Source organism: Cucumis sativus, chromosome 4 (genome assembly GCF_000004075.3).
Source record: "Cucumis sativus cultivar 9930 chromosome 4, Cucumber_9930_V3, whole genome shotgun sequence".
In the NCBI taxonomy this organism is placed as follows: Eukaryota; Viridiplantae; Streptophyta; class Magnoliopsida; order Cucurbitales; family Cucurbitaceae; genus Cucumis; species Cucumis sativus.
Genome location: NC_026658.2, coordinates 15,403,762 through 15,420,789, shown reverse-complemented (window position 1 = coordinate 15,420,789; position 17,028 = coordinate 15,403,762). Strand labels below are relative to the sequence as shown.

Sequence of the window (17,028 nt, the reverse complement as noted above, 5' to 3'; positions counted from 1 at the left end):
AAACCTAATTGTGAAAAGAGTATTTTATTATTTGATTCCTAATTAATTTGTATGAATACATCAAAGGATATTTATTATTTAATTGATTATTCTTTAGGGTAAGATAATAAGTCTCCTACATCATGTAACAGAATCAAATTGTAATTGAACCATTGCTAAATTTGACTATTTAAAAGATGTTAAAAGGTTGAAGGATTAAAAAAGGGAAAAAAAAAGAAAGTGAAAGGGCTTTATTGGTGATGTAAATCATGACATTGTACTCATTTTGATGCAAAGATGTGTTGGGTTTTGTGCTCGCATGCATGCTTTCATTTTCAAAAGGCTTCTACTTTTTTTCTCTTTTACTTTTATATTCTCACAAATATATTAATTTAGGTCGACCTGAATATTGAGTTTTGATGTTTCACATTGTGAAAAAATATATATTTGTTTCCATACTTTTATATATTGTTATGAATACATATTCATTTATCGTACTATTCAATCGTAAAGAATAATGGAGTGCTTGAAAATCACTCACAAGAGAAGAGAAATGATTTAAATGGCAAAACTCATAGAAATATTTATAAATATAATAAAACATCACAATTCATTTGTGAAATATAGACTAAGATAAACTATATTATCTCTAATGATTTGTACAAGTAGTAATCTATCGTAGATAGAATGTGATATTTTGTTATATTTAAAATAAAAATTAAAAAATTTCGAAGTTTATTCTAAAATAGTTTTTATTTTAAAAAAAGTGTAAACGAATAAATATTTTTTAAAAAAATCTTTTTAATCTATCCAAACTGACAACTGTATTATTAACTTCAAATTTCAAATTTTTGGTCTCTTACGTGCGTTGAAAAATACGGGGAATTGTTTGAATTGCACAAAAAGTAAAATTATTTATAAAATAAAGCAAAAAATTTAAAGGAAATAACTATTTTGTTATTTTTGAAAAGTTTGAAATTAGTGAATGAATTAGAAAAAAAAGTTAGATTCAATTTGATGGAATTTAAAGTTTAATAACAAAATTGATATTATAAAATGAATGTATGTATGTATGTGACATTATGATAGTCGAAAAGCGTCATCATGAGTTTAATAAATGACTTAGAGGAAAGAATCCACATCTGATTTCTAAGTGTGAGATGGGATCCACTTGTAACCATTCCTTTTAGTGGAATATTGACACATCATCCGCCACTAACATTTGCGTGCTTACATAAAACCACGTGGCATACGATTTAGATTTTATTCACTCAAAAAGTACAAAATTTTCCACGTCAGCATGGCAGACCCACCATTATTTATCATCTTATCTTCTAATTTGTACTTACAATTCCCATTCTATCCCTCATGCCCTCCAAATTATTTAAAATAAATCCACATTTACCCCCAAATATTGAAAATACATTTTCACCCAATAAAGAAAAAGGAAATATTTAGGAAAAAGTGGATTTGTTTTATAGAGCGTAAATAATTTGTTGATTTTTTTTTATTTTTAAAAAACCTAAAATAAATGACGATTACAATTTTTAAAAACAGATGAATTCGTTGTTTTATTTTATTTCGAGATTAATGTTATTTATTTAACATGACATCGTAATACGTAAAACCAAGACATATATTCGCCTAAAAAAGTTTGAAATCGCCCTAAGCATAATGAAGTAAAAGAGATGCTATTTTGATGGACATATTGAGAATCTCATAATGAAAAGATAATTAGAATTTACGCGAATTTATTACTCATTACCGATTGGTATGAGATAATAAATCCCTATATTGTGTTAGTGTTGTTAAGTTTTAATTATTATAATTTGCGAGTAATGATAGAATATGTCTCGGGGTATAATTTACGTATTTTTTTAAAATTTTCTTTTAGTTTAGTGATTTTGTTGTCATTGGTCGAATTTATTGAAATAATAATATTGGAAAGAGGAAGTATAGTGAAGAAGAAAAAGTAAACAATTATAGAAAACTTTGCACTAAAAAAAAAGGTTAAATATAGTTATTAAAAGTATAAGTAGATTGATTAAGTAAGGAGAGATGTTACAACCTCACCAATAAACCTTATAATGATTTGTTGTTGTCAATAGCTACAATCCCCATATCTATTACCTTTGCAATAGCATAGCTCGGTAATCATATCATTACTCGATTGGTCAAACATGACACTAATACTTTGGTGGAAGGTCGAAGAATAATATTTTCATTTATCATTATCATCCTACCACAAACTTAATACGAGTTTTATGGCTTATTATGATAGATCTACTGTCTTCATCTTACATTTACTCTTCTTAAATGAAAAAAAACACATATTATTTCAACACCACAAACTCTAGTATGTTCATTCTAATTCCTATCGTACTACTCTTATCGATCAAGTAGATGATTTCGATATTCTACTTTATTCTTTCAACGAGTTAGAAAAAAATATTAATCTAGAGATAGAAGTATAATGATACACCTAGTAAAAATTAACTAATTAATACAGGCTGTTTTAAAAACGAAGAGTTATATCACACATATATCGTCTTATTTTATTTAAACAACCACATTTTCTCTTATAACATTGACATTTGTATCATATTGTGCTATATTGACTAATGCCTATTAACAAATATTTCATGATACATACTATTTAGTTGAAGATGTTAATAATGCTAACCAACTCATACTATTTAAAGGACCATTCAAAAGTTCTAGAAGGGCAATCAAGTGTTCAGTTCTTTTTTCTTTTAAGTTCAAAATTTAGAAAAAAAACCTTAAAAAGTATAGTCATATAAGTTATAGTTGATGTTGTTGGATTTAACAGTGGCGTGCTTGATTGAACATTGAAAATTTTGTAGTCAACTCAAATATACAACGTCTATTTGTATATACATTTTGATCTTAAGTAACAGTTAAAAATCGTCACTTTTGTCATAAAAGATTTTGACATTTTAAATTCTATCACATGCACTTAATTACTCTTTGTCTAAAATTTTAAACCAATAAGTTGTGAAAAACTTTATCTTAGGGAGTATGGAGTGGAAGTGATGAATGAGGAGGAGAGGAATGATTGTTATAAAGATGGTAAGAGGGGCATTATGGGAAATTGAGAGAAATTGGAGGATGTTTTTTAGGGGATCAACTAATGCTATCAATGGGTAAAGACTCCATCTTACATGTGATTGTATGTATTCATACGTATAAAGTTGTTCCTCTAACCAATGGGTATAAAAAGAGACCATATTAATATAATTTATTTGACATTTTTGCATTCATTTCAATATAGTTTTATTGGTCAATTAATGAATAACTAAAATAAGTAAACTTTAACTCAATTTCATTCTTCACTTCCTCACTTTTTAGATTAAATCTCGAGAACGGAAGAGTGTAGGAAATATTGTCTTTGGTAGTGATACCACTATTAAAGAAGTAGATCATATTATCAAGCGCACTAGATTGATTGTGGATATTCGTGAGAAATATCATGAATAATTAGGTGTTTGATTGATGCAGTAGAAAGTACCTATTAGTGAAAGATGGACTCTGAGCAATCACAAGTGAAAACATGTAAAAGCCCTTGAGATTATTACACGTAAAAAAATATGAGTACAAGCCTACGCAAACAATATTCATTACCATTTATCTCGTTACCAAAGATGATCTTATTCGATCAACTAACTACTACTTTTAGTTTCATCAACATTATTACTCTAACCTTAATGGATGAATGTTTAATCTTTAGGTGGTCCAATAATTTTATCTCATACTCAATATTTTAAATTTATTGAAAGTAGTTAAAGTTATATTTTAAGAATGCACATAAATTTGCATAGATGATTGATTTTTGCCTTTATTCTTACATAATTTTATTAAAATTAGAAGACAGAGTCATTTTCATATATATCGAAACAAATTAAAATATTTACAAAATATATCAAATTTGATCAATGATAGTACCAATAGACTTATTAATGTCGCTGATATCAAATACTAATAGAAGTCTATTACTGTTTATGATTGATAGAATCTAAAAATTTATTTGTAATTTTTTTTTGTAATAAATAAAATGTACACTTTAAAAACTTTATCAAATAAGGAACAAATACATTAAATCACCAACCACAACATTAATCATATTATTCGATTTTGTAAAGCTTCCACGACTCTTACATATATGCTCCAACTCAAATAATAAATTAGGTCAATTTATACATCTTTCATTAATCATAACATCATTAAACGTTTGTAAATAAATATAATTTTTTCCCATAAATTTAAATTCCTAAAAAAACAGAAATATCAAAATTTATATATTCGAGTATCCAAACCAACTTTATAATCTTCCATACACATTGACTAGTTATTTTGGATAAACTCGTTCGATACTCAAAATTTTAATGTCAAAAAGTTGATAGAATACTAAAATCCTAGTATCACATTCCCAAGTAGATATTTTTATTAACCGTTTCACATTTTCACGTTTCAAAGTGCATTGAAATTTATATTATATCATAAAAAGTTATGTGAAAGAAAAATAAAGAAAAGAGTAACAAAATGATGCTAACGTGGATATGATATAAATAATACACATGTTAATTTGTTAATAAAGAGTTTGACATCTACTAGTTTTATTGTTTATGCTAAAACGAACTTGGTTCAAATAGTACTGACGTAATCTTCGTCCCTGAAGGTATAAGATTCAATTTGGGATATCGACTTTTTTCCATTCCTATTTGACTACAACTCATCTTGGTAAACTTCTTTTTATCAACTTTGAAATTTGATTATACAGTTAAAAAGTGTCAACGTTCACATTTGAAACGTTGAAATATGGTATTTTATTTAATAAGATTATTTTTAAATATAACAAAATATTGAGAAGTTTTCTTTTTTTTTTTGGTATTTGTAATTATTGATATGTTGTTTTATTTTAAAGAAATCACAAAGCTCTACACACTCTCTCCTCTACCTCACTGTACTTCACGCTAACTGAGAAAAATCCAACCTCCACTCCCCCACCATGGCCACTCCATAAATTTACAAACCATACACATCGCCATACAAAATTCTCCCACCAATTTCTCTCATCGGACTCTTATGATGAACCACCATTACTTTCTCTCTCCGCTTAATTCCTACCAGGTTCATTTACTTTCTCACCGATCTGCTTTAATTTTCGATTCTCTCATCGTTTCTAGGGTTGATTTCCCTAATTCATCTCCAATCCTTTCCGATTCTAATCCCAAACTCAATTCTATCGCTCATATGTTTTTGTCTTATTGGTCTTTTCTCTGTTCATTGAGTTTTCGGTTTTGTTTTGCAAATGAAGGTTGTGTGATTGAAGTTTAGATCCAACCGAGGATGTTTGCTTTATTGGTTGAGTCTGTAGGTAGATCATGGTTGAATGCTTTATTCGCATTCTGATTCTGATTGTGATTGTTATAAAGACCCATTTTCGGTGTTCAAAAGAAAACGAACTATAATGGGGGAATCTCGTTTGCCATCTTTACTAAATAGCATAATCTGTTTTTGTCAGAGTATCGTAATCGTATATATTTTTTTTTATATCTTTGGAATTTATCTCCTTCGATCTGTTACCATTTATATATTTTTCTTGGGGTTTTTATCATCGTCTTTTTTGCTAATTGTTCTTTTTTTTTGGTTTTGTTTCGTCCCTAACTTTATTTCTTGCCATTTCAATAGAAACCTTGGTGCTCGGGTTGTGTGGAGTGGAGGAGTACTAAGACGCGTGATGGTAATTAATATTGGTACTCCTAATGAACAGAGATAATAAAATGGCGTCTGCAAGCCTAGGAAATGGGGGAGTTGGTAGTTCTAGGTCTATCAATGGCTTCAAGGGTTCATCTAGTTCAGTGGACTGGCTTGGGAGAGAGATGCTTGAGATGAGACTGAGGGATAAGACAGATACTGATGAGGACAGAGTAAGTTTTTGGATTTTGTTTATATTTTCTCGCTCAATTTTTGATAGTTTGTTGAAACTTTTGCAATCCCTTATTGTAGTCAGCCGAAGCTTTAGCCAATTTATTTGTTATAGATGATAGCATGGCACCTTTACTTCCCCATTTTTCTTTTGGTATTTTTATGATTTCATTCCTGTAGGATAGTGAGCCAGACATCATTGACGGAGTGGGTGCTGAAGCAGGGCATGTGATAAGAACCACAATCGGTGGTCGAAATGGTCAATCTAAACAGGTTTGAGGCAAACATGTTACAAATAGCATTTGATTATGTGATCATTGAGTATGGTGTCTTACTTGTTCTCTATGACATATGCTTTATGTTGGTATGCCAGAATATCAGTTATATTGCAGAACATGTAGTTGGAACTGGTTCTTTTGGTGTTGTTTTTCAAGTAAGTATTAGGGGTATGTGATGCATATTCTATGTTTCTTCCACGTGACTTCGTAGTTGAAAAATTGAGTTAACCCGGTCTTCTTTTGATAGGCAAAATGTAGAGAAACTGGAGAAATCGTTGCAATCAAGAAGGTTCTTCAAGACAAGCGATACAAGAATAGGGAGCTGCAGATTATGCAAATGTTGGATCACCCAAACATTGTTTCCTTAAAGCATTGTTTCTTTTCAACAACAGACAAAGAGGAGGTCTATTTGAACTTAGTGCTTGAATTTGTTCCTGAAACTGTCAACCGTATTGCAAGGAACTACAGCAGGATCAGTCAGCGGATGCCCTTAATCTATGTTAAACTTTATACCTATCAGGTATTTGATAGAAAATAATTGCAGTAGATTTGATTTTTCTATCTCTATACCTCCTTGTGGTAGGTACAAGTTACAACTTCAAGAGAGTTTGCGTCATTCGAGTTAGTGAATGAAGGTATGAGGAATGATAGTTTGTGAATTGAGATTGTAAAATTTGGTTGAACAAGTTTGGTTAGTTCTGTTACAGTGGCCACTCCACACTGTGTCTCTATAGTATAGAAAATGATCATATTTACACTCCTCTTAGTGGAAGGGTTTTTGTTCCATTTTCTTGTCGAATTATTTGTATGTGACTTGCTACTGAAGGTTTCTGCTAATGTGTTAGGCTTCTGGGAAGCATATGTTTTTGCATGTAACAATGTTATAAGTTAATAATAAACAGCATTTTGGTTTCCAGATCAATATTATGTGGATTTTATTGTTTGATAATTTTACTATTAGAGTCTTATGATCATTTGTCTTTTATGGTGCAGATATGTAGGGCACTGGCTTACATACATAATTGCATTGGTATCTGTCATCGGGATATCAAACCTCAGAACTTACTTGTAAGATTTTTCCCTCATAAGTTGGAGGTTTACATTTGAAACTTGTTGCATATGAACTTAGCATAATGTTTTATAAGCTATGATATTGTTCATAATTGTTTCATGTTTAAATGTTTTTCTTCTTATGTTACCCTAAGAAAAAGCCCCCTCTAATGTGGTGTTTAGAGCTTTTCTTCCATCACTTTGGAATCTGGCTAGGTCTTTGAGGATATTCCTGTATTTTACTCATTCATTATTGAGTCTCAACTGTCTTATCTCATACATTTACTCTTTCTTCCTTTGGTGGTAGCCTTCTCGGCAGCTTTTCATCTATTTTAATTTTATAATGGAAATAGTATTTTATCTTCCAAAATAATAGTAAAAATATCTAACATAAAGGAAATGCAACATGGTGCAATTTTAAGTTTTTCTGTTTTTTTTTTTTTTTTTTGTTTTTTATTAATCTTTTTTCTATTATTTTTTTTGGAATTTTGAGAATTGCGTGGGTTACCCGTGCTATGAATATTGATACTGAAAAAAATTCTACATTACTTGATTGAATTAGTTGTACACATTATACAAATCTTTTAGAGTGTTAACTTGACTTAAAGTGGAAGGCTCTATGGCATGCATCTCAATGGTATTTACTATCAGCATTAATTGGGTTCTGATCCTGTAACTGTACAAAGACCTGGCACTTGTAATAACTTCTGGTCGGCTATAGAATTTGGCCTCAAGTCTTTTAGTGTATATTTTCACCTATATACAAATTTCACAAGCATTCGAATGGATGACTGGGAAGTTAGGGTTAATCGATTTTTTAGTAGAATGGATTCAAATGTGTTTGTGTCCGTTATTTATCTTGTTCTTCGACCTTTGACTAAATTAGACTAAAAAGAGAAAAATAAATGTATTACACATTTACCAAACTCTCTTTGAGTGATGCCTCAAGATGAACTTTTCATTTCCAGGTGAATCCACATACACATCAGCTCAAACTTTGTGACTTTGGGAGTGCTAAAGTCCTGGTAAGTAGTTTTTGAACCCTTTATGGAGTTGAGGTTTGTTGTCTTTTTCTTCTGAATTTATTTAATCTTGTCTGCGGTTTTTTCAGGTGAAAGGTGAACCTAATGTTTCATACATTTGCTCAAGATACTACCGTGCCCCAGAACTCATATTTGGTGCCACTGAGTACACTACTGCAATTGATATATGGTCGACTGGATGTGTGATGGCTGAGCTACTTCTCGGAAAGGTGGTCTACTAGAAAAATTATATGGATCTTGCGCGTGTTTTATTCAAGATACTGATGAGTGATGACCTTGTTAACTTTTTCAGCCCCTTTTCCCCGGTGAAAGTGGAGTCGACCAACTAGTTGAGATTATCAAGGTGGGTCATCAATTTATTTCCTCACGTTTAATCTATTTTCATTTTTTCCTTTTCTCATTTGAGTTAAAGTCTCAAGTGTACTTGGTAGGTTTGTTATAGCATTGAAGATTGTAAAATCATACTTATCTTTAGTAGAACTTGGTAGAACATGTGTAGTATGTATTTTTGATTAGGAGAATTAGGGGTTCTTTTAACTTCTACGTTGGATGGTATTGTCTTTAGAATGTTTGGATAGGTCTCCGTAGTTCTTATGATTCGATCATTTATCGAGTTCCTATTTTTTGTTATCCTTGTACTGGAAAATTTTGACATCATGGTTCTATGTAATTGAATGAGATACCTGCCAGTTTTATGTCTGCAGTGGGAGACTGATCTTATTTACAAAATCTCGCTGAACTTATCATTTCAAAATTTCAATCACATATACAGGTTTTGGGAACTCCAACCAGAGAAGAAATAAAATGCATGAATCCCAACTACACTGAATTCAAATTCCCACAGATTAAGCCTCATCCCTGGCACAAGGCAAGTCTATGTTTCCTTACTCTTTCAAATTTTTTCAATGTAATTTTATATTTTGCTTCAAGAAATTGCATCTATTTTTCAATAAAAGGCTCTTATTTGAAAGAGGCATGTCTTGTCTTGGTTCATTGTTGTGTACACTGAAGTATGGCTTTAACAATTTGGATCTTCCCAGTGTAATTTTTTTATTCTTGAATAATCTTTACTTAGTATCCCAGATGGATTAATGATGGATCATCTCTTCCCCAGCCCCTCTGATCAATGTTCTCTGCCCCTTTTGGTAGTCCCAAAAGGTTTCCTTTGGAGGTTCCTTTCTAGTGGTATCATTATGTTGCATGCCTGAGGCCTGAGAGTGTTTAATCCTCATTAATATTAGCACTTGGAATTTGGGTGTAGCTTGTGCATGGAATTAGTTAATTACTTAAGAGGTACAGTAGACACAATTTTGGAACATTGGATAATTGCAGAGGAAAAACTTGGGCATCCTAGGAACAATATTCCAAACCTTTTCCTTGGAACATGTTTATTGACTTGTCTTTTGTCTGCATCCTTGTTCTAGATCATCAATCCAGTTCGTTCGTAGGGGTTCTTTTACGTAAAGAGTGGAATAGGGACTGACAAATTCTAAGGAGTTGTGAAGTCTCGAGAGTTGTGAATTCCAGAGACCACATGTAAAGCATTAATGAGATATGAAAGTGATGTTTTTTTAGTAGTGGGATTCACAAACTCATTGTGCCAAACACCCCTAGGCGTTTTTATTTGTCTATTTTGGTATTGCATTCTACATGTCTCATATTGTTTGTGTTAAGGCCCAATTATATTGAAATATTCTAGGTGTAAAAAGGGTAACATGAGTGAGAGTTGGTTATAATGGGGACCACTAGAGTCTAGAGCTTATGGGAGTGGGGAGGGTATACCTATATATAGAATAAGATGTTGCTTGGTAGAGGAAGCTTTTGGTAAGGAAACCAATAGTCTTGAGGAAAAGGAGGTTAAGCTCTCTGCACTTTAATGAATTGTAGCCTTTTGGCACTCTTTCGATATTAATACAACTATACAAGTACTAGCAATGGAATACCTTACATATTGGTATCAAAGCATTTGTCCTCGGAAAAGCTAAGAAGATGGCACAGAAAAGGATTGAGGAGAAACTCGAAGCGACGGAACAAGAGATCATGAGTCTCAAAAGCCGTGTAAAGACGTTACTTGGAATAGAAGAAGGGGTAGTGACTCTGTTGAAATCGATTTCAGCATCATCAGTCGAGGTCGTGATGATCAAGAACTACGCAGGGAACTTGGAAGTGGTGAGTGGGTCTTCGTCCAAGGAGAGTAAGGAGAAAGAAGACCATGAAGGGGACAAGGTTGAGAAGAGTGCTAGAGTGGAGACAGGTGAGGAAGTGTCAATCGAAGCAAGTTCAAAAAGGTTGAAATGCCGGTTTTTTGAGGGAATGACTTGGACGTCTGGCTCCTTCAAGCCGAGAGGTATTTCCATAAGCACAAACTATCTAATCAAGAAAAAATGACAGTGTTGGTGATTAGTTTCAAGGGAGTAGCCTTGAACTGGTACAAGGGTAAAGAGGATCGTGAATCCTTCGAGGATTGGGACGATCTAAAAATACTGTTGCTGAGTTGATTCTGATAGTCAAGAGAGGGGACGTTAGTGGGATGGTTTCCAAGGATTAAGTAGGAATCAACAATTGAGGAGTATTGCAGTCGTTTTGAGAAGATGATGGCATTGGTGTCGCATCTTACAAATGAAGTTTTGCTGGAAACGTTTTTCACGGGTTTGGAGCCAATGATTAAGGTTGAGTTAGAGTGTTGGGAATCCATGTCATTAGATGCAATAATGGACCCCCCAAAGAACAGAAAATAAAGAAATAGTTCGAGAAGAGAAAAAGAAAAAAAAAGGACGGCCCAACCCAAGTCAGAAACCCTATAATGGAAATGACCAAAAGCTTTGAGTGTCAGAAATGCAAAGAGTTCACCACTTGTACGATCACTCTGACAGGTACCGTGTCGACGACAATCAAAAGGGAAACGTCGGGCTGATGTCTCATGGATGCGGATTTCAAAAGCTGGAGGGACAAGGGTTTATGCTTTTGTTGCGATGAGAAATTCTTTTTGGGACACTAGTGCAAAGCGAAAAAGTTACAGAGTATGAGGATGTTTGTGGTAGACGAAAATGGAAGCGAGGTCGAGATATTTGATGATATGGAACCACGTGAAGAGGAGACCATCGAGCTTCAAATAGCAGGAGTAGTGGATGCGGCTGAATTTTCGTTGAATTTAGTGATGGGATTTTCTTCATCAGGCACTCTGAAAATGAAAGGAATTATTGAGAATAGAGAAGTAATAGTTTTCATTGATTGCAGGGCTACCCATAATTTCATTGCACATAGAGTAGTTGACGAGTTAGAGCTACCCCTGATAGAAACAACACATTTCAGAGTAATCATGGGAATGGGAAAGGGAGCGGCAGTTAGAGGGAAAAGGATATGCAGAGGGTGGTGTTAACAATAGGGAAGTTGACGATAGTGGAAAATTTTCTACCCTTAGAAAGTGGTATTAGGTATGCAATGGCTTTGTACATTTAGGGATTATCAAATTGGATTGGAGGGCTCTAACGATGACTATAGGCAAGGGTAGAAGACTGTATTGCGGGGAGACCCATCATTAACTCGGGCCAAAGTAACTCTAAAAAAATGATGAAAACATGGGGAGAGACTGACCATGGAATTTTGGTAGAATGCTGAGCAAGGGCTACATTGACCCAGGGTAGTTTCAGATAACCACAACTGCCAATTACCAACTTGAGGAGTTATATGCTCTGCTAAGCGAATTTTTGAAATTGTTTGTTCTACCTATTGAATTGCCACAAGTTCGAGAAGTAGACCACTGGATTAATATGGTGGAAGGAGCACACAAAGAATGTAAGGCCATGTCTCTATGCTCATCATTAGAAAAACGAGATTGAGAAGATGGTTGATGATATGCTACAAGCGGGAACTATACAACCAAGTGTGAGTCCTTACTCAAGGCCGATGCTATTAGTATGGAAGAAAGATGGGGGATGGCGATTTTGTATCGATCGAGCATTGAATAATATCACGATCCCAAATTGTTTCCCAATTTCCCTAGTAGAAGAGCTATTAGATGAACTCCACGTTTCTTAAATATACTCCTAACTAGATGTGAAATCGGGCTATCACCAGATCAAGAAGCGGACCCAAGACATTGAGACAATAGCCTTTTGAGCTCATGAGGGGCATTACGAATTTATGGTTATACGTTTGGACTAATGAACACCCCCTCGACATTCCAAGCATTGATGAACCAAATATTTGGATCCTATTTGCCTAAGTTTATTCTTTGATGACATTCTGATTTACAGCACTGGCTTTTCTGAGCATGTTCAACGTTTGCATTTGATGTTTTAAATCTGGCATGAAAATTGCCTCTACTTGAACGGATACATATGCCGATTCGCCCAGACAAGTGTGGAGTATTTGGGACACGTGATTTCAACCGAGGGAGTGGGGGTAGACCCAGGAAAACTGAGGGCCATGATTGAATTTCCAGCTCCAACGAATATACGGGAGTTACGGGGTTTCCTTGGATTGACAGGGTATTACTGGCATCTTGTGGTGCATTACAACAGTTTAGCCGCCCCATTGACCCAACTACTTCGTACTGGTGGGTTTCATTGGAGCTGGGAAGCAAATGAAGCGTTTCAGAAACTAAAGAAATCCATGGTGACACTCCCAATGCTAGCACTACCTCCGGGTTTGGGCTTGGAGCTGTTTTGATGCAAAATCAATGATTGGTGGCCTTCTTCAGCCATACTCTTTTCCTCTAAGCTCGAAAAAAATCCGTCTATGAGAGAATTGATAGAGTGGTTATGGCGGTTCAACGATGGCGACCATATTTGCTCAGACAAAGATTCATTATATGAATGGATCAAACCCCACTTAAATTCTTAATTGAGCAGATGGTGGTCCAACTGGAGTATAAAAAATCTGTCTCCAAGCTATTAGGATATGAGTTTGAAATCCAATACTGCCTAGGACTCAGAAACAAAGTGGCCGATGCTCTCTCAAGGGTACCTGAAGCGGCACACTTAGCCAATCTAAGTGTCCCTTTAGCCAAATCTAAGCGTCCCTTGTCTGATTGATATCGAAGTGGCCAAGGAGGAGAGATAATGGAAGACTTGAAGCTCTTTGACAATCTGGAATCACATCCATGAAGATCCTAACTACATTTCCAAATTTTCGACCCACCGGGACAATTTATTGTACAAAGACAGATTGGATCTCTCACGGAACACCAAACTAATTCCAGCTGTACTACACCTCTATCATGACTTGGTCATTGGGGACATTCGGGCTTCCTGCGAACGTACAAGAGGTTACAAGGGGAACTTTACTAGGAGGGAATGAAAGCTGATACAAAACATGTTGAGCACTTTGCTGTATGTCAGTAAAATAAGAGGGATGCCCTGACCCTAACTGGGTTACTTCAACCCTTCCTAATTTTGGAGCAGGTGTGGGACGATATATCGATGGACATCACTGAAGGGCTCCCAAAATCCAGCAAGATAGACTCCATTTTGGTGGTGGTGGATAGACTCAACAAACATGGGCATTTTTTGGGCTTAAAACATCCCTACACAACCAAAACAGTGGCAGGCGAATACAACAAGGGAGTTGTTAGGCTCCACGGGTTCCCATGATCCATTGTCTCAGATAGGGACAAGATTTTTCTAAGCCACTTCTGGACCGAACTATTCTGCTCACAAGGGACCACACTCTGAAGAAACATAATGAAAAGCTGACACCCAAATTCTTTGGGCCATATACTGAGTGGTAGAAAGCATAGGTGAGGTTGCCTATAAGCTGGAACTACCCCCTGAAGCAACAATCCATCCTGTATTCAATGTCTCACAGTTGAAGAAGTTTGTTCAAATGCACATTCCAGCTTGGCCCCCGAGACAGAGTTTTGAATGGATCGCCGAACCAATAGATGCTGTGGGATTTTGAAAGGACCCTCACACCGAAGTTGCTGAATGATTGGTGACTTGGAAGAACCTGCCGGACCATGAAGCCATTTGGATGGCAGCTAGCAATTCCCAACTTTCAATCTTGAGGACAAGGTTAATCTGATCGGGGTGATGTTAGGGCCCGCCCCAATTATATTGCAATATTCTATAAGGGTTAAGAAGGGTAACATGAGTGAGAGTTAGTTATAATGGGGACCACTAGGGCTTATCGGAGTGAGGAGTGGTATAGTTATATATAGACTAAGATGTTGCTTGGTAGGGGAAGCTCTTGGTGAGGAAACCAGTAGTCTTGAAGAAATGGAGGTTAAGCTCTCTGCACACTAATGAATTGTAGCCTTTTGGCACTCTTTTGATATTAAGACAAGTACTAGTAAGGGAATTCCTTACAGTTGACTCATTTCACATTGACATTCTAATATTTGGAGAAAGTTGCAGCTCTTTCTTTGTAGTCCTACTTCGTTGTTGTAAAATACCCTCAAGTAACTGAAAAAAAAGGCAAAGGAATTGACATCTCTGGAAATTTCTTTGTATACCATAATCTGGACAGGTTTTCCAGAAACGTCTACCTCCTGAAGCTGTGGATCTTGTATGCAGGTTTTTTCAGTATTCGCCGAATTTGCGGTGTACTGCTGTAAGTTCAGCTTCCTTCTTTAACTTTTATTGGGAGTAGGGATTATTCATTTCTTGTAATATACTTTTTATGGCTTCAGTTGGAAGCTTGTGTCCACCCCTTCTTTGATGAGTTAAGAGACCCAAATACACGCCTTCCGAATGGCCGACCACTTCCTCCCTTATTTAATTTTAAACCTCAAGGTGAGTTTTCAGTTTTACCTCTTGCTTTGTGCTTTTAGCTGTTCCGAGCTACAGAGATATTTTACTTGTATAATTAATTACTGACTAGGTATCTTGATCATGTACATTAACGAGTCCATTATTGATGAACTTGAGATCTATCATGTGGTATTCGGTAACATGTCTATCAAGTTTTAATGCAAAATGTAACTTCAGTCACCAGTCGATTAAATCTCTGTCATTGTGATGGGTTTATTTCTAACATCAAACATGGTTTTTGTTTTAAGTTACACTTTCATCTACTTCCACGTCCGCATGTGATGCTGAGGTTTGAGTTTATTTTGTTTGGCAGAGCTTGCTGGCATACCTCCTGATACCGTTAATCGACTTATCCCCGAGCATGCTCGTAAGCAGAACTTGTTCATGGCTTTGCATACCTAGAGCTACAGACGAGAGGTCTCCATTGGTGCTGCTTGTGGTCATTCTGCTTCAAGTCAGTCTCGAATCCACCATTCCATTGCTGGGCTATATCTATAATGGGTTGGGTGCATTGTGTGAGAGAAAGAGTTTAGCAGTAAAGATTTTGAGAAATCTGAAGCTTTGTGTTTGGTTGAAGAAAAGATATTTTTGTATTTAAAATAAAGACAGATAATTTATGGTGTATATTTTTCAGTCAATCAATACCCATAATATGGTTTAATGGTACCTCTCTCTACTTCTTGTACTCTTTTTTTCTCTCTTGTTCACTATTGTCCCTTCCATTTTGTCTTCCTTTTGCCTTTGCCTCTACTTTTTTTAAAATAAGAAAGTATCAAATAGAGATGTAGTCACCAAGTGGAATGGGAAGGAATTTTGTTGGAATTAATTTTGTAAGTGCTTTTGTTTCAAATATTTTGTCATGACGTTTTTGTTTGTTTCATAAGTTTTCGTTTTGTAAAACTCGAGTATGGGATATACGAACTTTGATATTTAGCTACCCCATGCTTATTTTTATACTTTATAGATTGATTGGTAAAAATGTAACATAAATTAATTAATAAATTGATATCAACCCATCCATCCTTACCATCAATTTCTACATTTTATGTCATTGTAGTATAAAATTTTATTATAACCTATACTAAACTGAATTAAAATATTTATTCAAGACTTTATCAATTATAGAATGTATGAGTAGCATTTAATAGATATTTATCTAATTAATAATAATTTCTTTTTTTAAAAATTAATAAATAATTAACTAATATAACAATACGTTAAATCATCTTTTTAACTTCTGACTATTAATTTTTCTTATACATTTAGTTAAGAAATATCTAATTTTAGTTTCTACTTACAAAACTTGATAAATTAAACAAATTTAGTCGACATATTTACCAAAATCTGCAATTAAAAAAACTACAAATATTCAAAACATATATTTTTCACACTTAAAATTACTTTTCAATCCAACTAAATGGTTATTAGCTAATTTCTGGACTTCATTAGTTTTCTACTCAAGTTTGACAGTGTCCTTACTCTTCAAAATTGTACAATACAAACACCAATAATTGTACCTCCTAATTGTTTTCTTATTCAAAGGTTTAATCCAATTCCTTGTTTAAAAAAGAAAAGAAATGAAAAATGCAGCATAAGACCACTGGGGTGCCTTTCATTATAGCAACCGAATTACACAATATAAAGAACTTCAATCTTAAGTACCACTCAAATAAGTTTACCAACATTTACCAAGCTGAACAGCACAGTCATTGAACTTTTTTCTTTTTCTTGGGTCATGTACTCTATCTTTTGGCACATCCACTTATCATCATATAACTATGACACTTTCTAGCTTACTGCGTCTTTGTGTCCATTACTTGCAAGAATGCAATAATTGTTTAGACCATTCAATATTGGTCGAATATGTATATGGTGGTGTTGTTGAAATCTCTATGTTCGTCTAGCCAGGCTTTCAGAAAAATATGTGTCTGTATTGTGTTCGTATTCTCTATCTATATCCATGCTTTTTAGCTTCTATTT

At 34.3% G+C, this 17,028-nt stretch overlaps 1 protein-coding gene across 2 annotated transcripts; it reads left to right on the top strand.

Moving 5' to 3' along the window:
• The first annotated feature begins 4,919 nt into the window (after positions 1–4,919).
• LOC101208983 (shaggy-related protein kinase kappa) lies at positions 4,920–15,724 on the top strand. 2 transcript variants are annotated; one of them, XM_004147840.3, is made up of 13 exons: positions 4,920–5,127; positions 5,689–5,927; positions 6,106–6,198; positions 6,299–6,358; positions 6,451–6,723; positions 7,197–7,271; positions 8,222–8,278; positions 8,365–8,505; positions 8,589–8,639; positions 9,069–9,164; positions 14,765–14,848; positions 14,928–15,030; positions 15,362–15,724. In XM_004147840.3, exons 2-13 carry the CDS (start codon positions 5,763–5,765, stop codon positions 15,448–15,450), a joined length of 1,287 nt encoding a protein of 428 aa, XP_004147888.1. In that variant the 5' UTR covers positions 4,920–5,127; positions 5,689–5,762; the 3' UTR covers positions 15,451–15,724. The 2 variants fall into 2 exon arrangements, with proteins under 2 accessions (XP_004147888.1, XP_031739583.1); XM_031883723.1 differs by lacking the exons at positions 14,765–14,848; positions 14,928–15,030.
• The last annotated feature ends 1,304 nt before the right edge of the window (positions 15,725–17,028 follow it).

Excerpts from the sequence above, each read along its gene's own strand:
- LOC101208983 (XM_031883723.1), top strand. The coding sequence starts at position 5,763 with ATGAACAGAGATAATAAAATGGCGTCTGCAAGCCTAGGAAATGGGGGA. Across the intron at positions 8,279-8,364 it reads TTGGGAGTGCTAAAGTCCTG|GTGAAAGGTGAACCTAATGT; the intron begins GTAAGTAGTTTT and ends CGGTTTTTTCAG. Across the intron at positions 9,165-15,361 it reads AGCCTCATCCCTGGCACAAG|AGCTTGCTGGCATACCTCCT; the intron begins GCAAGTCTATGT and ends TTTGTTTGGCAG.